A 22,743-nucleotide genomic window follows, 5' to 3' on the forward strand; every position below is an offset into this window, starting at 1 on the left:
TCAATTTTTCCTCCATTTTGCAATGCATTTAAAAATGTTTATCTTCAAAGCTAATAAAGTACCACCCACAACACATCTTTTGTGTTTAGGTCTAATGCTATCCACTCTCTGTTTTTAAGAATTCAGTTCATTTAGAAAGACTCCTCTTCTCTGGCGCCATTAATACATCGCCGTGGGGTCTCAGCTACTTTCTTGACCCTCAGGTGAGAAAACCTACATGCATATAACGTGCATCTGTGGGAAGTTTATCGCTCTCCCAAATGTCTAACCTTTTCTCCAGCCTCTGCCTCATTTATTCTGTCTTCCACTCTCACAATCTCTGAAGTAGCCTTGTCTTTTTAGTCTACCCCACATTCTAACTCTTCTGGCCCACTTTCACATTCCAACTGAAGTACTCAGCTTTGTGCACCTTTTCCTCTTTTCTTATCCCACCTACATTTTTGACCTTTTATTTAGCACAACCATAGGCTATGGAGAAAGGATGTTATTTCTTATCCTTGTTTCCCCTGAGTCTCTACTCTGCCAATTTGTACCAGCAACAAACAAGAAAACACATGCCAGATGATGATTAGAACTGGGAGGAGACAGAACTAAGCTGTCACCATCAGATGGCTTTCCTGATCTGCTGGCAGGAGAAAGGCTGGGATTTCCTACTATGGAAGGCTCTATTTACAGTGAAAGCTTGAGAGGTTTGACAAGGAAGAATAAGATTTTTATTGACAGAGAGACAGCTTTGAAGCCCCAGGAGAAAATACACAGACATTCTGAGGATATCTTCTTTTTCGGTTTCCAAAAATGATATTATTTAAGGGGCTGAGTTTGTGACTGTCCAGCCATTTTATTTCACCTTTAGTTTTGCAAAAATCCTTGAGCCTTGTTTGTGACTACTTACAATTTTATTTCTGATCTGCTTCTGTCTGTGGAGGAGTATGTATGGATCGTTTCTTTACATACATGCCCTCCCATTGGTTCCCCAGTAAGGGCTGGTTCCAGCACTTTCAATTTGAATATTTCAGTGCTTATCTCTGGAGTAGCTTCTGAAAAGTCCCTTCCACTCTAGCTTTCCCTTCAGAGCAGGAGAGAGGTAGTTATTCATCTCCCACCTCTATTCTTCCTGTCCAGAACACTTCTCAGCCCTGACTGAGGTAGGAGGTAGATGGGCTCTGGGGATGAGCAGCTGGAATTTGTCAAGCTGAGTAAATTGGGGCTTGTCTCCAACTGAAACTTCAAGGAAAAATTTAATGGCAGGAGCTGAGCTCTGCTAGAGTAAAGAGATAAGATGACCACATCTATCATTCTTGGGGTCAAGGGGACCTCCCTGACGGCACATGTGCAGAAAGGCTCCTTGGGGGTCAAAAAAGGAGGGGATGTTATCTCTCTGGGTGCTGCCAATCTCCCAGAGGATTCCCGCCGCCCCCGCACTGGCATCCATCTTGGCTAAAAGATGCACACAAGTATCAGAGAGGTCCCTGGGCCAGGGCAGATGTGGGAAACTAAGTGAGATGATTGGCCAGAGGAAAACAAAAACCCAGAAGAACTGCCCTATATAAGTGATTTAAATCGCCTCCCTAGTGCACTCCTCATTCAGGAGGACACCTGCACTCTTCTCTGGATGTGTATTTCTGCCTTGCTTCTGTCTTAAATAAACTGCTTCTTTGTGTGCTCTCCCACATGTTGTGATGTGCCTCTAATAATAAACTTTGTGCCTATTTTTACAGCTTCTGTCTCCTTGAAAAATTCTTGTTTTCAAGGGGGACAAGAGCCAGGGTGGCTCTAGTTCCAGCCACTGTCCCCTGGTGGACTAGCAGTTAGGATTCCTGTTTTTCACCCAGGCTGCCCAGGTTCAATTCCTGGGCAGGGAACTAAGATCTCACTTCAAGCCACTGCTCACTGCTGTCTCCCCAAGGTCATGACCACTGCTGCTCCCACTCCTAGTGCAGACCCCCAGGCTGCTGTCACCATTGCTAGATGTCAGGGAAAGACTTTAAGGTCTCCCACAGAGAGAGGAAAATGTATACTCCTACATAGGATAACCATTCATCTTGATCTTTCCCAGACATTTTTTTTTTAAGTATACCAATGTCTTTTTCTATTTTTTGAAATAATTTTATTTAAAAAAAGCTTTTTTGTAAGTAAATATTTTATAGGTGTATTAATGTAACAAACCATTTTAATCAATCAATAAATATTTTAAAATGATGTGGTTTCAGTTATTTTTACTGAGGCTTCTCATTAGCAGGTGTCTTGATTTGATCAGTGTGTATACCTATAGTGAAATACAGCTTAAAGTTCGTCTGCAGACTTTATAATAAGACATCAGTTACTGACAATTTTGTTGAATAAATGAATTGTTTTATGCCTGTATATGGAAAAGTAATTCAAACTCTTTCTTTAGTTTCCTTACCTATAAAATAGCAATAAAAATAGAATCTCTAGCATAGAATTGTTATCATGATCAACTGGTAAAAGGAACTTTCACATTCTACCTTAAGTACTCAGTTTTATATATTTTTCAACATGCTGTCTATTATTTGTAGAATTTTGGTGCTGGAGTAAAGAAATAATCCATCAACATTGCTAGTAGGACAATACTCTTATCTAAAATTGCCTTTTTTCTTTTATTAGGATCCATTCATTACTTTTAATCCCTCCAAATTTATTCACATATGTATTCTCTTTCATTCTGATTTTTCACTTTGCTTTCCTTCTTCCTCTAAGCAACTATACTGAAGTGTTTTTTTGTTTCTGTTTTTTAGTGTATTTTCTTTCAAAAGTTGCATTATTATTTTGTGTGTCTATAATTAAATTTACATAAATGCTATTGGGTCACATACTTCACTCTTTTTCTGTGGGTTTCTTTTTTTAATTAGCTTTATTTATTTATTTATTTATTTGGTTAGTTTCTGCTTTATAACAAAGTGAATCAGTTATACATATACATATATCCCCATATCTCTTCCCTCTTGCGTCTCCCTCTCTCCCACCCTCCCTATCACACACTTCTAGCTGGTCACAAAGCACCGAGCTGATCTCCCTGTGCTGTGTGACTTCTTCCCACTAGTTATCTATTTTACATTTGGTTCGGTAGTGTATATATGTCCATATATACACTACCACTCTCTCACTTTGTCCCAGCTTACCCTTCCCCCTCCCCGTATCCTCAGTTCCATTCTCTAGTAGGTCTGCATCTTTATTCCCATCTTGCCCCTAGGTTCTTCATGACCTTATTTTTTTTTTTTTTTAGATTCCATATATATGTGTTAGCATGCGGTATTTGTTTTTCTCTTTCTGACTTACTTCACTCTGTATGACAGACTCTAGGTCCATCCACCTCACTACAAGTAACTCAATTTTGTTTCTTTTTATGGCTGAGTAATATTCCATTGTATATATGTGCCACATCTTCTTTATCCATTCATCTGTTGATGGACACTTAAGTTGCTTGCATGTCCTGGCTATTGTAAATAGAGCTGCAATGAACATTGTGGTACATGACTCTTTTTGAATTATGGTTTTCTCAGGGTATATGCCCAGTAGTCGGATTGCTGGGTCGTATGGTAGTTCTATTTTTAGTTTTTTAAGGAACCTCCATACTGTTCTCCATAGTGGTTGTATCAATTTACATTCCCACCAATGGACAGGTCATCCAAAATGAAAATAAATAGGGAAACACAAGCTTTAAATGACACATTAAACAAGATGGACTTAATTGATATTTATAGGACATTCCATCCAAAAACAACAGAATACACTTTATTCTCAAGGGCTCATTGAACATTCTCCAGGATAGATCATATCTTGGGTCACAAATCAAGCCTTGATAAATTTAAGAAAATTGAAATCATATCAAGTATCTTTTCTGACCACAACACTATGAGACTAGATATCAATTACAGGGAAAAAAATCTGTAAAAAATACAACCACATGGAGGCTAAACAATATACTACTTAATAACCAAGAGATCACTGAAGAAATCAAAGAGGAAATCAAAAAATACATAGAAACAAATGACAATGAAAACACGACGACCCAAAACCTATGGGATGCAGTAAAAGCAGTTCTAAGAAGGAAGTTTATAGCAATACAATCCTACCTTAAGAAACAAGAAACACCTCAAATAAACAACCTAACCTTCTGTGGGTTTCTTTTTTCTCATCAGTAATAGTAGCGTATTGGGTTTGGTTCCAAAACTCTTACTCTTGCAGATAAACTGGGCTGACTGCATCAGAATTACCTGGAGATCTTAGAAAAATGCAAATTAATGGGACTTAGTTGGAACTTCTAAACTCAGAACTTCCACTGGCCTGAGTGATCTTAAAGTATTTACTCCATTTAAAAGTCTATGCTTCCTCCATGATAGCAAAAATTTCCTCTTCTGCTTTTTAAGTTCTGTAATGATTCAGCAAAAAATGAACTTCATTATGAAAAATAACTTTACAAAGAAAAACTGTTTATACTGACATGTTTATAAGTGTTTTTGATTATAATTGATTTTTTTTTCTCATAAAACCCCTAGTAAGTAAAAGGAAACACAACTGTTAAATAGTATATATACTAACTTAGGTCACAGGATCTTTCTTTTTTTTTATTAGAGTAAGTTGTAAAATGTAAGGTTGAGTTCTTAGACAAAATTGTCCCTATGTGCTTGTAGCATTTACAATTGCGTTAAGTGTTTATACATCCAGTATTCTTGGACTTATTGAATCAGAGGTACATATCTTTTTTCCAGTGCACTACTTCAATCATTAAAAGTCATTTCTCTTTGAAAAAATACCACAGCTACCAACATGCACTTTCTTATGATTTACTTTTTAAGAAATTAAAGTGCCTTTTACATAAAAAGAGATTTTAAAATATAACAATCTTTTATATTAGAATTATGTTTTTGCTAAGAAAGATGAAGTATTTTACTTGAAACGTGTTTTATCCTTATGATATGTCAACAGATTATTTACTGATCTGTTTTATTAGGTTGTTTTCCAAGTAGCTGCTTTTGAGATTGTAGATTAAGAATAAAAAGGAAATATAACTTGTCTGTGATGAAAAAATGAGAGTTCAGTGAGCAAAATGGTAGTGTTTTCAGCCCAATTCCATCCATTATTTGTCTTTTCTACATAAAGGATCACTCCACTTATAATAAGCCAAGGGTGAGACATCTATTAGAATAGTGAGGAATCTACCTAGAAAATGTATTATGAATGAGAAGTATGCAGTTTCGGAAATAGGAGGGAAAAAAAACCCCAAACAATAGTAATAGACAGTCACATTTTTGGGGGAATTGGGTCCTACTGACTTTCATTTTCACATAACAGAGTATTAAGGCATAGGTGCACGGACTTTGAATGAGGTAGGAAGCCAAGGAAGGAAAGAAACTTTTATATCCAGGATGGTCAGAGGGACAGGTCTCTCCATAAATTGGCTTTAGCCTGCTTCCTAGGTCATGACCATCCTTTCTTTAAACGTTTTGGATATTTCACCCTTTAATGTTGACTTTTCTCATTCCTTTTCCCCCTATTTTTATCTCCTACTTCTTAATATTCAAATTTAATCCATTTGTGAAGTTTATATTTTTACCATTATTGAGAATATCTTAACTGGTACAATCATTTCATAGCTACTTGGAGAACTGACCCTGTGAACCTATAGAAATTCAATAAATGAATTAAAATATTAATATTAAAGGCATATTTCCAACATGAGTTAAATTTTTTAGTAGCTCCTCTGACATGAGATTTCTTTTCTGAGGTTTCTTTTGATATTTTAACAAAATCAATCAAGTTAAAGCAGATTATGACTCAGCTGGAGAAGGGAAAAATCTAAAGTAATTCTAACTTTCACCAACTGGTTCAAAGGCTGAAGGGGCTTTGAAATAAAAACTTGCTTTTCTAATGTAAGCTGTAAATATTTAGATCTAAAGATGTGAAAAATCTTCTACAAATATATAAAGAATAAAGCAACACTCCTTTGAGCTAAGCAGTTTATAACTGGGCATAGCTTCAGAAAGAGAAAATGAACACTAAGTTATGTGACTGGGTTCAAGTTTACAGAATCCTTGTCCAACAAATAGCCTAATTCCCCACCAATAACAAAGAGCATAGACCTTGCAACTTTTCAATTTCAACACAAAGTCTAGGAACCCTGGAGTCTGGCAGTTGACAAAGCACACTATATTCATTTCACAAAGATTTATTGAGTGCCCCTTGTTTGCAAAGAGCTGTGTCTGTGACGGTCATGCATTGGAAAGCAAGGGCCTTTGCCAGGTACCTCTTCTCTATTTGGGAAAAACAGAAATAACAAATAAGCAAAAAAAAATCATTATAAATGATCGTTGTGACACCTGCCATGCAGAAGACAAGTAGTTATGAGTGCATAGAACAGAGGTCCTGATCTCATCTGATGAATCGGGAAAGACTTAGTAAGGAAATGATGTCTCATCTGAGGTTTAGAAGGAAACAAAGTTTGGGGCCGGGCTGGGCATCCAGGCAGAGGGAACAGCATGAGTAAAGTTTTCCAGGCAGGAAAGAAAAGGAATAGGATGAGCTTGAGAAAATGAAAGCAGGCCAGAGTATTGAGGAAACCACTGGGATCGGGAAATACGGTTTAAAGTTAGCAAGAAGTAAGACTGCTGGACAGCTCTTCCTCACTGGCCTCATCTGAACTTGTGAGAAGAAATCAGGGAGTGAGATGAGGCATCCCCAAGATTTTGTGCAAGAGGAATTGATATTTATAAAAAGTAGACCACAGGCCACTTCCTTTATAGACAGTATTTTATTTCAGTTTCAAAACAATCATAAAGTAGGTTTTATCCCCTTTATTTTACATATGAAGAAACTGAGGCTCAGAAAGTGTAAATAATGTGTACAGGATTCCACAGAACGGGCTTAAAAGCTGGTACTTGACTAATTTTTCTTAAGAAACTGCCCACCCTCCCCCAAAAAAATCTATCACTGAAGCTGCATCACCACCCTGTTGGACATCTCCTCTCTGGAATCACAGGCTTCCTTCTGGTTAAATGACAGGACAGGACGGAGACATCAGGACAGGAACTAAGTAACCACCGAGGCCACCTGGCTTCCTTCAGTTTCCAGATGAGGAAACTGAAGACTGAAGATGCCAAGTGACACACCCAAGGGCTGGTGTGAGTGATTGCCAGAGCCTGGGTTTATTGTGAACCACCTTCTTTGGCAGCCACAGTTCCAAAAGTTAGTGGCTAAGAGAGCCACTGTTTATCTAAAACTCTGACAAAAATGTACTGAGGTAGCCACATTTATTGAAAAAAGTCATCTTGACTTTTGGAAGTAAAACCTCTTTTTATCCTCCTCATTAATAATGTCTGTTTGTGTTCTGTCTACATAATTAGAAAACCTTCTGTGTAAATAAACCAAGGTAATTTATTTTCTATCATCATGGAGATAAACTGCCTTGCTCCTAATTCTAAAACTTCTCTGACAACTTTTGGCGTTAATGGGAATTGGATAACTATTAAGATGCTTTAGAAGAGAACATTTGAGGTGGGTGGAATAGGAGAAGAAGCTCTATAAACTCAAAATTGGTTTTTAATGTTTGAGATTTTTCAGGAAACCAAAACCTGAACCCTGTTGGCCTATGCCAAATTGTTTTCTAAATGGATGAATTTGTATATGTTCAGGAAGAACATTCTGTTTAAAATGGCTAAATGCAAATTAATTGGACTTTTAACATTAAAAAAAAAAAGAATGCCAGTGAGCAGGTATTTTAAGAGAAGCAGTTCTGAAAAATTAAGTATTAATTATATTTTGTTAGGTTCTCCACTAGAGGGCAAAAAGAACATCTCAACACAATAGGTGCCTTAATGACAGGCTGGCATTTGAAACCAGGCATGTTTTGGGTTATCTCATTGTCAGTTATCATTTAAAAATGTACTTAATATAATCACAAGCAGTTGACTTGTATATTTCTTCCAGGAAAGAAGAACAATCCATTTTTTTATGTATCTGTCCCTAAGCTCATGTATTGCCATCTAGCTGAAAGTTTTCATTGTAATGCTTTTAATAAAATCACCTTAAAAATTAAGAATTTGCTAATTCGAAAGAGATGTGCAGTAGGATGCAGGCTGGATGGCATTTTTAACAAGGAAAGTATATTTGGAGAAAGATTCATTTTAAAGCTCTCGTAAAATAACATGCTGGCCCCTTAGAATTGATAGACCATGCTTGTGTTTCGTAGGCATTGTTTGCGCCTTGTTCAGATGGAGGCACTAAGGAAAAATGAGCCCCTGGTGTTTCACAGCACTCAGCTGCCACCTGTCCCATCCCCACTGCCTGGTGTCTTAGACCAGGTTCCTTAGAAGCTGAGCCTGAGACAGGGTTTCCGGTATTTGTGATTTGCTGAGGGCATGGCTCTCCAGAAAAACGTCCTGTAAGGGAGGGTGTACATCGTGATTGGGAAAGGCAAGGAGAAGAGGAAGAGTGATCTCAGACAGGCTAGCCATTGCCTAATTCACAGGGAGAGGGCTCTGGAGCATAAATTGCAAAGGATACACCTTACCAGTCATCATCAGCTGTGGGTCTCGGTGTGGGTACAGGGTCAAGGAACTCAGCGTTGGGATGCTCTTCTCAGCTGAGGGCGATGGTCTGTAGAAGGAGGCAGCTGCAGGCTCTGAAATAAATGAAATCCCTAATGGAAGCATTTATCTTTGCAAGTGAGTCTTTAAAATATATGTATTTTGTATGTATGTATTTTGTGCTCACTTTGGCACATACATATATACAAAATACATACATATATTTAAAAGATATTTAAATATGTATTTCTTAAAAGATATTTAAGGAAAGGAATGACATGAAAAGAAGGTTAGATAAGCAACTATCTTTTATATGAGGTTGATCCCTATGAAATTGCCTTATTCAATAGTTCTTGATGTAGGAAAACATCAGTTTTATCAGTTTCACATAGTTCAACCTAATTGTTGGTCTCATTGCTTTAATTTCTTTTACCTTTCTACTTACTCCATGCAACAAAAGCCATATGTGATATGTGGCATTTACATAGTTAAGGAGTCTCTTATTTTGAAACTTCAGGGCAAAATTTTCCTATGTTGCTTCCTTTTGCTTAATGTGACTACTGTTTTACTTCTATTACTAAAATATGACCATAAAATTGTTTCCGATTGCTAAATTTGTTGAAGTTTACCCATGTGTGACTGACCAAGTACAACTAGACACTTGATTAACGGCCATCAAATAATGATACCCATTTGTCCTCATATAAGCCATATGGTCCATATGTCCTGTGAATCAAATAGAAATCTCTTTTGCACAAGAAGGATATCACAGTGGGATTGGACCTTTCCTCAGGTTGTTTAAAGTGTTCACTTAGCTCCCATTGGACGCTGAAATACTTCCTTAGTTCTTGAGACATTCAAACGATGTGTAAGATCACTCCTCAAAAAATTACAGCTCAATCATTGGGACATCTTAAAACTTTGGGACTATGTTATTAGGAATGCATGTTTATGATGGTCACATCTTCCTGTTCAGTGATTTTTTTTTTACCGGTATATAATTATTTTTGGTCCCTTATAAATTTTTTTCTTGAATTCCATTTTAAAGATAATAAGGCTGCATTTTAGTTTTATTTTGGCTCATATTGGACAGATGTATCTTTTCCTCCTTTTTTTCAATTTTTATATGACTTCTTGTTTGTGTGTGTCTCTTATTGAGCATATATTCTCCCATCTTGATTTTTTATTTTATCACAAGAGACTTCTCTTCGTGTCTGAGATTATCTTATTACATGACATTAATTCTGCCATATCATTTTACATTTTCCATTACTATAATTTCTTATCTCTTCTTTCCAGTTTTCTATCCAAGAGATATGAGTTTATTAGCATAGAATTTATTCATCCTATTTTGTTGTTATGATTGCCCTTAGCTTAGGGCTCATATTCACTTTTATACACCCCTGTCAATATCTATGTTTTCTCCCAGGAAGACAAGTTCATTTGGTCCCTTCTATTATCTTTCATCATGTTGATATTGTCCAATTCTAGATTTTTATTTCTGGGATTTTATGGTTATAATTTCTCTCTTTCTTTTCCATAGCTTTTTGTGGCTTTTTTTTATGGCAATGATACACTTGCTCAGGGTGTTTTATTACCTTACCTTCCTATATTTCTTGCTGCCTCCTTCTGTGTTTATTTATCTTCTTATTTGAGTCCTTGATCCAAGAAAGTTTTAAGGTGGGTCTTTATTTGGCAAATATTCTCAGGCCCTGTATGACTGAGAACATATTTTATGCTTCTGTATTTATATGATATTTTAACAGTGCATCAAATTTTAGGTGATAAAAATCTTAGACAAATTTGGTAGCATTTTTACCCTGATTTTCAAAAGATCTCACTCACTCTTTGGAATGGCTGAAACCTACTAACATAACGTAAGTAAACATAGAGTTTTTCCATGGGTTTTTAGCAACCAGTAAATACCCCACCTATTTCATGATTTTTAATTTGGATAAAGAGATACCTTGTTGTTAGGATGTGGTTCTAGCAGGGACATAGCAGGGAGTCAAAGAAGACAGTCTCCAGAGGGTAGATCTTAGATTACAACAAGGCTCCAGAAAGCAAGGCTGTCGGAATCCCTCAGGAATGGCTGCCATCTAAGACCAAGTTGCAGTGCCTGGCAGGACAATATAGTTGGGGCAGGGGCCGGTGGTGGGGCAGAGAACATGCGTGTACTGAAAGCTCAAAGGCGTATAACTGACATGATAAGAGTGTTAGGATGTGCTTACATCATTCCTGAAATGTGGCTTGGAATAATGCAGAGGGAGATGTGGGGATGGAGGAACAGGGTCCAAGTCCAGGGAGACAGGACTGGCAGACACCATGCAGGAGGCAGCCTTCCACTTGACCTGTAGGCTTACTGTCCTCAGCTCATCTGCCTACCAACGATTCACATATCCTCTCCCTCAAAGATGCTGCTGGGGGTGTCGTTTTAGGGGAGAGCAGAGTGGGGTCTGGTCCGGGGTCTCTGGAGGTGATGGGGGCACAGACTGACCCCATCACAGTCATGCCTGTTCTTTATCTTCAGAAACACTTCCAAATTTTTATGATACACCAGTTGACATCTCTTGACATACTCCTGGGTTCTAGGGTAAGTTTCTTGCAACTAGTTACAAATTAGGAATAGCTGGGGTGGGGCTAAGGCAGGGCAGGGATTTTACGTCACATTGGAATAAAATGGCTAATACCCCTTCTGTTCTATAGAAGAGAGAGAACAGAGGGAGAAAAATTCTGCCAACATCATCTTTTGTGAAGGAGACATTTGGTTTATGATTGTACTAGAGTTAGTACTAGATTCTGAGAACAACTGAAAAGGATGTTTTGCCTGTAGTACTAAGGAACTAATTGTGCCTTTAAAGGATAGAGGAAAGAAAGAGAACAGCAAATATGCTTCCTTGTCAATTCCAACTTCAGGTTCCGGAATTTATTTTGAGTCCTAAAATGTTGTTAGAAGGTAGATTTTGCTTCATTTCCATTCCAACCCGGGAGCTGTGCAATGAAGAAAGTGAATGAGGTGGTTAATCCCCCAGGGGATTACGATTTTTCAATTAAGAAAGAAGCAACTTTAGATGAAAAATGTGAGTAAACATGGGGAGGTGGTGTTTGCCTTCAAAACAGGATGAACACATAGAAGAAAAATTCCATCCTGCTGCCCTTTTGAAGGTGGTCTTTGGAGGAAGAGGGAATTCAAATGTGTCCCGAGTCTGGGCCTCCTAGGGCGGAAAGAAAAGGCCAAGAATAAAAAATAGTATAATTGGGGAATTTACAGCCATATCTCAAAAGACCTATTACAAAGATCAGAGCAGAAAATTCCTGTTTTCTTACTGGTATAAGACTCAACTGGTCCTTAGACACCCATATAATGATATTAATGATCAGGACTTAACAGGGAGTTGCCTGTGGGTTTTTAAAACAATTAACATGTACCAAATTCCAGCTCAGCATTTAAGAATACTCAGGGAATACACAAAGGAATGCTGTGAAACTTCATAGTGTTTATAAAACTTCACACAAGGAGCAAGTGGCACAGCTAAGAACTGATATTAAGGATCCCAGGTAAGATTCCATGGGGAGGTCATTTTTACCCTCCCTGTAGGTGTAACTTCTACCTCAGCTGTGGCTCAGTGCAGGAGATTCCAAAAAGGAAGAACTCTTTTTTTCAGAGACAGCATCATTTATCAATGAAGAGATTTTTGCTTCATCCAAGGACAGAAGGAACTGGCAATCACCTAGTTAGCACCCAGAATTAAAAAATGAGAAAACTGAGGTCCAGAGACAAAGTGGTTTTTCCCAGTTTACATTGTAAGTTAGTGACATAGACAAATGTGTAAACCTTTGGGCATCACCCAAAATAAATGCTGTACCTTTAAATTCTAAAAATAAATATTCAAGCTACTGAAGTTGTTTTGTAATTTAAAAAAACATCCTAGGCTAATGCAGATGAAATCTTTAAGACATATGGATAGGAGTGGCATGTTTCTGATCATCATGAAAGCAGGTGTGTCCTCATAACACATATCATGAACTGCCATCATTAAGGACAAACTCAGAGCACTGCCCATGTTTTGTCCCAGGAATAGAATCTTTTTTTTTTTTAATGCACATAGTCTAATCTCCTTTCTTTTAAAATTAAAGTATAATTGATTTAATACAATGTTGTGTTAGTTTCAGGTGTACAGTAAAGTGATTCAGTTATATATATATGTGTGTGTATATATATATATCTATATTCTTTTTCAGATTCTTTTCCCTTATAAGTTATTACAAGACATTGAGTATAGTTCCCTATGCTATACAGTAGGTCCCTGTTGTTTATCTATTTTATATATAGTAGGTGGATATGTAAATCCCAAACTCCAAATTTATCCCTCTCCCACCCCCTTTCCCCTTTGGTAACCATAAATTTGTTTTCTATGTCTGTGGATCCATTTCTGTTTTGTACATAAATTCATTTGTATCATTTTTTTTTTTTTATATTCCACATGTAAGTGACATAATATGATATATGTCTCTGGCTTACTTAGTATGATAATCTCTAGGTCCATCCATGTTGCTGCAACCAGGTATAGAATCTTGAGCAGTAAAATAAACCAACTAGTGCTAGCATATTATGGACCCTGTCCTCTATCAGCTTGCAGTCTTCCTGGGCAATGAGACGGATTCATATTAAACAGCCTTGATTCATTTAATGAGCATTTTCAAGGGCTTACTCCTTGACTTCCGTAGTGGAGCTGATGCAGGCAAAATCCCTGCACGGTAATTTTCTAGCCTGGGTTTCTGATTTTCTCACTCGTTTGGTCCATTCACTGTGAATTTTCTCCTTATTTCCCCATCAGCCCAACGGTGAGTAACTTCTTTTCAGCTACTTACACCACATGAACTGTGTCCCTCTTATCTCTATGACAGAATTATCCTGTAGATTTCAGCCTCTTGGGAAGAGATTCCTTCCTATTTCTAGACCAGGTCTGACTTGTCTGTGATGAACCCTCCTAGCACTCTGAACTTGTCCTTCAGAACACATTATATTGTGTTTGTTTCTGTATATTCCTGATTATATAGTTAATATCTTCCTCTCCCGCTGCACTGCGGTCTCCAAGAGCAGGGAGGATGCCTGTTCGCTCGCTGTCATATCTCTAACATCCAGTAAAGTGTCTGGTACATGAGCACGTACTCAATAAAAAAGCGCTGTGGTAAAGTATTTAATTACACAAGCACAGTGTAACTCAATTGATGAGGACATTTTGAATACAGCTAATTTCAGTTGTGAATAAATAAATATTTGAAAAACATCAATTCCATCAGTTCATACAAAAATCTGGGCTGTGGTCTCGCTCCTCAATTTATGGTATTGTTGATCTCAGCTGAGACCCATTAGAAATGCAGATGCTCAGGACCCTCCCCAGACCGGCTGCGTCAGAATCTGAAATTTACGGGACTCTCCAGGTGCTTCCTATGGGCTGGGATGTGCTGTAAATCAGGGATTAAAAACTCAAGTGTTTTGTTTGGCCAGGCAGATCCCCTAGGTGAGTGAAGTAAACCAGACGTTTATGTATGATCATAGGTGACTTCTGACCCTTGACCTCCCTTACTGGGAGTGGTGGGCACTGTGTTGACCTGGAGATTAGCTTCATCTAACAGGGGCAGCCATGTGCATATCAAGACGATTGCAGGCCTAGGGTTGCAGGACCCTTGAGCAGTTCAAGAGAAAGAGACACAAGCCTGCAAGTAGAATCTGTGGACTCAAACACTGACAACTAAATTCAGCTCTTTTTATTTATTATTTTTTCTTTTTTTAAAATTAAAGTATAATTAATATACAATGTGTTAGTTTCAGGTGTGCAGCAAAGTGATTCAGTTATACATACATACATATATATATATATATATATATATATATATATATATATATATATATTCTTTTTCAGATTCTTTTCCATTATAGGCTATTAAAAGATATTGAATATAGTCCCCTGTGCTATACAGTAGGTCCTTGTTGTTTATCTATTTTATATAGCGTAGTGTGTATCTGTTAATCCCAAATTCCCAATTTATCCTCCCCCCTTTCCTCTTTGGTAACCATAAGTTTGTTTTCTATGTCTGTGGGTCTGTTTCTGTTTCATATATAAGTTCATTTATATCACTTTTTTAGATTCCACATATAAGGGATATCATATGGTATTTGTCTTCCTCTGTCTGACTTTAAGCAGAAGAATCATGAGGGACTTAAACAGAACACACATGTGCCATAGTGCTGGTTGAAACGTCTCTAGTTTGCAAAATTTCTTACCAATGAAGAGACTTTGGGGAATGCAGTAAACAATTCTAAGTCTTCACTAATGCAGATTTCTCTTTTCTCTATTTCATTCCTTCTCTCTTTCATTATTAATTTATTTATTCAATACACATTCTGTGTCTCCTGTGCTGAGTGGTCCCTGTGCCAGGTACAATTGACCTAAAAGTGAATAGCATCGAATGTACATGATGTGCAGTGGCTCACAGTCTCACGATGACAATACTGTACTCAGGAAACACAGTGCTTTATGTAGGTATCGCTGCAGTAATTGTCACATCTATTTCTGAGAGATGTTCTTAAGAAGGTTACACTCTAGCTTGAGTGGTTCACAAACCTCAGTGGGAGACAGAGTAGGGGGAACAGCTTCCTGAAGACACATGGAGCAAAGGAGGTTTACAAGAGGATGTGGTTCAGCTATAAAGCAATCCCGAGGAGTGAATTCTGAATAGCAGGTGTAGCACCCTCAGTGATTTAAAAATGGGAACGTTTCTTGTAACACTTCATCAATTTTGGCAGGCAAGAAAATCTACTTCATCTTTGCACAGGAGGGAGAGCTGTTTCGCAAAGTTACAGCTCTGAATGCCATTCCTCGGGTAGATTAAGACTTAATTGATTTCACCACATTCGGCATATTTTCTTTTTTTCTAGTTGTAGGGTTCTCTCCAGTTGGTTGGAGGTAATTTTATCTTTGTCAGAGAAGTTAGCTCTGGAGATGCAGTGACATTTATGAGAAAGCCCCGCACTGGTAACAAACACTCCACAAGGCTTTATATTTGTGTGGTGGCAGCTGTGATAAAGAATGTAATAAAACTCAACCGAAGATTTCATTCAAATACGGCTTGTTGATTAGCCCACAGTGGTGAGTGAGCAAAGGTCTGATGAATATTATACAATATCTGGGACTGGAGTTTTCTGATGAATGTTATACGATATCTGGGACTGGAGTTTCCATCCAGGATGAAAGGATGTTTTGTCTCATTTCACTCAAGATTTCCATTTCATTGATCCATCTATGTTGAATAATGGTCTGATGATAAAATTCGTAACTTTTCAGGGTTTTTTTTTTTTTTTTTTTTTTTGAGACAAAATAGTAATTTGTCCTCTAGAACACTCACCACCAAGTAACAGGCTTGGAGGACTCTCTCTGTCTTCCTGTATCCCCTGACTCTGGATAACAAGCCACCCATCTATATGGAATTTATTTCAACGTTTTAGTGTCATCATTCTCATTCTGACTGTGAGAGGATGTTCCCGCCATATTTGTTCTCCCCATGTGACATCTCCAGACCTCATGTTTTACAAAACCTCTGCATTCTGCACACGTACCAACTTCAACAGTATTCCTCTGGAACATTTCATAGTTTTTCTTCCCTAATCAACAAAATATCAATGTGTCTGCCTGACGCTCCTTCACTCACCCTAGAGAGTAGGGGGGCCTAGAGTCGCCCAGGAAAACTTGAATTGATTCTATTCTCTAAGGCAACACTTTCATTTAGACCTTCTTCTTTATCCTCTGTCTCTCTGATTACTTACATATCTTCCAACCCCCCTCCCCCATCCATATTCTGCACATCAGCCAGGGTGACATTATTTGACATGAAAGTCTGATCGCACGTGTCCCCTTCTTGCTTGGAGATTCAGTGGTTTCTCACTGCCTAGAGAATGAATCCTAGACTCCTCGTCTGACATATGAGCTTCATTGTCTGTGTCTCCTGAATGGAGACACCAGCTACACCAACCACTCCAAACTGCTTCTGACTCTGACACTCTTGCCTTTAGCGCACAGCTTTCCCTTTTGCAAAATGGCGCACACACCACTCCCTCCCTCTGTCTCCCCGCTCCCGTCTTCCAGTGACATGTTACCCCTTCCTACTGCTTTGAAAGAACAGTGTCCAGAGACTGTCACTCTGGATTCCAATCATGACTCTGCCACTTACGAGCTCTGGACCTCGAAGAAGTTATCCTGCCTCTTGGGGCTTTTGTTTCCTCATTTGTGAATCAGGGTAAAATTAGCGCTCACCTCACTAGGTTGCTGTCAACACTAAATAAACAAATACATATAACGAATTTATCATGTGGGTACACAATAAATTACTATGACTAACTCCATTAACAGTAGCACATTTTATGTAATGTTTTTGGTCACCTTGAGGATAATAAGAAAGCAAACCTATTGGGACCCAAGATCATAAACAGAGGAAAGCATTCCAAAGCCAAATATAAATGATTTGGGGATTACCAATTAATTAGGATCAGTCATTTGCTGTTCTCTTTTGTTGGTTAGGGTAGTTAATACATAGTTTTTAAAATTCAAGATTAGAATAAAATGGATTTAAATGAATGAATACCTGTATTGGAAAGATGGGATAGAATGTAAAATAGACATCATGTAATTACTCAATTGTTTTTCCAATCTCAGTTGAATATTTTATTGGCGCAACAACATTTTCAAATTTTAGGATGTTTATCCTACTCTATTTTAGGAGACTAGGAGAATGGGGATTTGTCATGGTACAAACTTCAATGATTCATAGAATTATCATACCATTTAGCCTAGGTATGCTAAAGATTTTGCTGTCTCTAGGACCAATTGTCTTGGTCTGAAGTTTGAAGGGGTACATAGCATCTGATCCTAAGCCAGGTTTACAATCTCAAGGGACCCTGATGAACAGGAGAAAGTAGGTGCTTTCAGTTGATTTTTGGAAAACTATTTGGATCTCTAGTTGGCTTGGGGACAGATCATGCTTCTACTTAAAGTAATGGTCTCAGGAAGCTGGGATCCCTGATGTTATGACACTCAGAGAATTTCATAGTTGGGACACAGTTTAATGGTTGGCATTTAATGAAGCTGTAGCTGTAAATAAAAGCAGGCTCCTTTCTTGAAAATCAGCTGGAACAGAGGGAAAGTGAGATGGGACCTCCTTGGCCTCCCCAGCAGCCTCTGGTGATGTCCTCCTAGGGCCAAGGGTGCATTGCTGGGACCCCCTGAATCGCCCTGGAGCATCAGGGGCTGATCACTGATCCGATGATTTATTGATCAAATCAGGACCAGGTTGAGAGTAAAAGGGGGCCAATTATTTCCACAGCCCGAATTTGCCCAGGATAATTGTAGAAACTGGGAATACTCCAAGTAAATCAGGTATTGTGGTTACTCTAATGTTGGAGTGAGGAGAGATGGTTAAAAAATAAAGGGGGTAAGCAGATTTATTATAAATGATTGTTTTCTCCTTGTCTGTGTCCCTCATTCTGTCTCTTTTGCTTGCATATCTATGACTTTTCTTCTGTCTGAATAGGTTTAAGTGTATGTATAGTGCTCAGAAGACCCATGCAATAATAAAAATTCCTATATACAAAAGAACCTCCCTCTGTTAAAGTGTCACTGTGTTGTAAACTGCATGATAATAGTGTCATCTGGTAAGATTACAATGTTTATGAAGTCCTTGTGTTTTGAGATTCTTAATGTTCACAATAATGCACAATGTTTTACATTTCACTAAGCATTCACTATCTACAGATGCATCTGCATTGCAGGTCTAAGCATGATTTGTCTCCTTTGCTTCGGAGCTTTTCGGTTTGAGAGCTATTGTGAGAGTGGCAACATAAATTTAACTTTGTTTCCTCTCTCTGATAACTGCCAGTGTGTTTTAACAATTCATTCATTCAATAAACATTTAATAACTGTCTATGCTGTGTGCCAAACACTGTTAGAGCTTATGTGGGACACAGAGATAAATAAGATGTGGTCTTAGGCTCCAAGGATTCACCATCTGCTAAAATTTTTTTCTATGTTAAGAGTATCTTCCTTTGTTTTTAATAACAATCAAATCTTAATGTTTACATTGGTAGAATATGATCAGCAATAATATACTTACATCATCATTTAACTGTCAACTTAAATGAAATTTAAACATTTATCTCTCCTTACTTCTATCCCTGTTCACTTCCTGGGCGTCTTTTCTGTGAAGTTGAGTCATCCAATGATGGCTATTCCGGAACACGAAACTCTTGATTCCGAAGAGGTAAATGGAAGATACAATTGGAGATCTGGTTATCTGTTTCCATGTGATATTAGGTTGTAGAAATAAGCCAATCTTGTTTTAAAAAAATATTAATAAAATCAGTTTTTTTTAAAAAAAAGAAAGAATGACCTGGCCTACTCTGATAGTCACATGAGTAAATTCTTGCTGCTTCTCAATGTGGAAGTGGTACTAGAGGTCCCCATGTGTGTAGCACCTTGGTCACAAACTAACTTCTATCTCTTCTGTCTTCATGATTTTCTCTTTGGATTCATATGTGAAACCACTGTTGTCTTCTTTTTCTAGAGGGTCAATGGATATCCAATAATACTTATATGTGTCTTCTGAGTCAGAGGTCTCAGGACCTCATGGTAGCTCAGTTTCCCATCCCCCAGGGAATTTTGCATATGGCGGGTAGCATACAGGCCAGAGTGTGCCATCTCAAACATACCTCTGAATTTCATGCAAATGTTTAACCACTTCCACATTTTGAGCTGACAGATAAAAATAAATGCAAAAAACCTTTTTATTTTTATAAATGCTATGCCAAAGAGACAAGAAAAAGTTTTGTAAAAAAAATTAAATTTTGTGTTAAGAGCAAGATAATTGAACAATGTTTTCTTCTTCTATATCCCTTCAAAGTGGTAAATGTGGGGAAAAAAATGCTTTTTAAAGGACTTATCTTTAAGAAGGTAAAAAGTGAGCTCATTCATTCATTCCAGATACCCTCACAAATGAGGCCTGCTCAGTTTTGTAGCCTCCAAGTTTAGAAAAAAATAATAATAATACAAAAGAGCAATGAGAAAATAAAATTCCAAATAAAATTCTAAATGAAATCTGAATTTTTTCCCAAGAATATTTTCCAGAATTTAGGGTGTATTTCATAAAGTGACATCCCTATTTCTGCAAATTTTGAAACATATCATACAGGACCGATGTGTCTCTCTGCTATAATTTTAGTCATTAAAATATAAAGGCATGTTATGAATAGGGGTGAATTTGTATCCTTGACCATATCTCTGATTATTTTTAAAACAAGGATTATTGGTGTAATGAGTATGGACATATGGGAAACTTTTGATACATGTAGCCAAGTTGCATTGCTGAACAGCTGTAGTAATTCACCTTACCAGAAACTTGTTATAATACCTGTTTCTGTGTACTATATATCTGTCAGCATTGAGAATTATTATAATTGCCAATTTATTGAGAGTTTATTATATGTTACCATGTTATGCACTTTAGATGCATTATTTTACTTAATCTTCACAAAACATTGTAAGTTAAGTATTATTGTTCCCATTTTACAGATGAGGAAACTGGGGCCAAGAGAAATCCATTTATTGCCTAAAGTCAAATAGCTGACAAGTGTCTGTACAGTCAGGAATGGAATCCAGATATGACTGCCTGGGGCCTATGCTCTTAAACAATCTACTTTCCTCTATCCAGCTATCTTTGTCTAAATCTCTATCTATACTATTTAAATCTTTTTCCCCTTTAAAATCATGCTTTAAAATATTTGCAGTTTAAAAGAGGAAATTATCTTTGATTTTTATTTGCATTTAAAAATTCTGTCTTTTTTGGTTATTCTTGTCTATTTTGCTTTTGCATCATGTTAAGCATTTATCTACTGGTCTAGTAATATTTTTATTATTGAGTTGTAAACTCCCTTTATATATTAAGGAGATTAACTCTGTCAAATGTGCCAGCTCTTTCACTGTGATGGTGGCAAATTGTGTAATAGTAAAACAATTGGACAAATATGTAGTTCCAAAAAAAGGAGAAAGTTTGAATAAATTTTGTACATTTTCGATGAATGTTAAAAAATAATCAAATGTTCTCTTTCAAACATAATTTTGGCTCAAGCTTACAGAGACTACAGATAGAAATAAGAATGTTTCTACACAATAACAGAAAGTCAGTTGGTTGTTTAAATAACAAAAGCATCTGGTTCAGATAATAAATGCTGAATTAAGAGAATCTTAGGTAATGTGAAAGACTCCATTGCTGAGAAGAACAGGGTAGATGTAGTATTTGCATTTTTTGGGCACCAGTTATCACAATCCTAGAGATAAAACTTAACATTAAGCTAGTGGATAAGATTGTGAAAAAATGATTTCAACTCTCATGTTTAGAATATATAAAGAAACACCATAAAAACCCCTACAGTTTGAAGTTTAACAATTGTGAGAGATAGTGAGTTACTCTTAGTATTAAAAGAAATGTATACACACACACACACACACACACACACACACATATACATCACAAAATGGAATATTACTCAGCCATAAAAAAGAAGAAAATAATGCTATTTGCAGCAACATGGCTGGACCTAGGGGTTGTCATACTGAGTGAAGTAAGTCATAGAGAGAAAGTCAAATATCATATGATATCAGTTATATGTGGAATCTAAAATTTGACACAAATGAACTTATTTGCAAAACAGAAACAGACTCATAGGTATAGAAAACCAACAAGGTTACCAAAGGGGAAAGAGGGGGGACAAATTGGGAGTTTGGGATTAACAGATACACACTACTATGTGTAAAATAGATAAACAACAAGGTCCTACTGTATAGCACAGGGAACTATATTCAATATCTTGTAATAACCTCTAATGAAAAAGAATCTGAAAAAGAATATATATATATATATATATATATATATATATATATATAGCTGAATCACTTTGCTATACACCTGAAACTAACACACATTGTAAATCAGCTATACTTCAATAAAAATAAATAAATATATATCAAACTAAAAAAAATAAAAGAAACATAAATAATTAAACTACCATTTTATCCACCTAGTATGCTGGGTTTTACTTCTTAGTTACGCTGGCACATTTGGGAGCAATTTAACAACTTTTTACAATTCCTTATGATATGTGATCAGACTGTAATATTTACCCATGTATTTTTCCCAAACCCTCTTTTTGATATTTATTTACCCACAAAATAAGAAAACTACCTGTTTTTATAAAGCACCAAGCAAGAAAACTACCTGTTTTTATAAAGCAATTCTCGTCTTATGACCATATGAACTAAGGCGTAAAGCTAGTTACAAATCCAGTGCAAATAAACACTCATGGAAGAACCTTGATCAGATCTGAGAATTTCCCTCTTGGTTTTCTCTCATTTCCTAAAGATAGCAGTCTCCCTTTCTTACTGCCAGACTCCTGTTTCTTGCATTTGATCCTGCTCTTTGTAGACACTAGTTTTTCAAATAGCTCAGTAATTCATTTAAAAACAGAGACCTCAGATTTATCTGATTTAATATGATCATCATTTTTACAAGTCCTATGATTTATGAAGTCCATTTAAAGACAACTAACTGAAAACAACAATTTGACTTCTCATCTAGGTCAGTGGTTCTCAGCTCTGGCTCAACCTTAGAATCTCCAGGGACTTTTTAAAAGCCCCAAGAGCAGGGTTCCACTCTAGGAAAATGAAATCAAAAAACTTAAAATAGAACTACCATATGACTCAGCAATCCCACTACTGGGCATACAAAAAACCTTAATTCAAAAAGACACATGCACCCCAATGTTCATTGCAGCACTATTTACAATAGCCAGGTCATGGAAGCAACCTAAATGTCCATCAGTGGAGGAATGGATAAAGAAGATGTGGTACATATATACAATGGAATACTACTCAGCCATAAAAAGGAACGAAATTGGATCATTTGTAGAGATATGGATAGACCTAGAGACTGTCATACAGAGTGAAGTAAGTCAGAAAGAAAAACAAATATCATATATTAATGCATATATGTGGAATCTGAAAAAATTGGTATAGACGATCTTATTTACAAAGCAGAAATAGAGACACAGACATAGAGAACAAATGTATAGATACCAAGGGGAAGGGAGTGCTGG

The 22,743-nt window shown here is 37.0% G+C and overlaps 1 protein-coding gene across 11 annotated transcripts in view; it reads left to right on the top strand.

The window, feature by feature from the left end:
- MLIP (muscular LMNA interacting protein) overlaps positions 1-22,743 on the top strand; it is a 282,530-nt gene that overhangs the window by 250,985 nt on the left and 8,802 nt on the right. For 9 of the 11 annotated variants that reach the window (XM_059938984.1, XM_059938990.1, XM_059938987.1 and 6 more), the window contains one exon: positions 18,804-18,857. The exons of the other annotated variants lie outside the window; for them this stretch is intronic. In XM_059938984.1, the coding sequence (XP_059794967.1) occupies positions 18,804-18,857 (54 nt within the window). The remainder of the gene's footprint in view (positions 1-18,803; positions 18,858-22,743) is intronic. 11 annotated transcript variants of the gene reach the window in all.

This window comes from Balaenoptera ricei, chromosome 11 (assembly GCF_028023285.1).
Source record: "Balaenoptera ricei isolate mBalRic1 chromosome 11, mBalRic1.hap2, whole genome shotgun sequence".
Taxonomy (NCBI): Eukaryota; Metazoa; Chordata; class Mammalia; order Artiodactyla; family Balaenopteridae; genus Balaenoptera; species Balaenoptera ricei.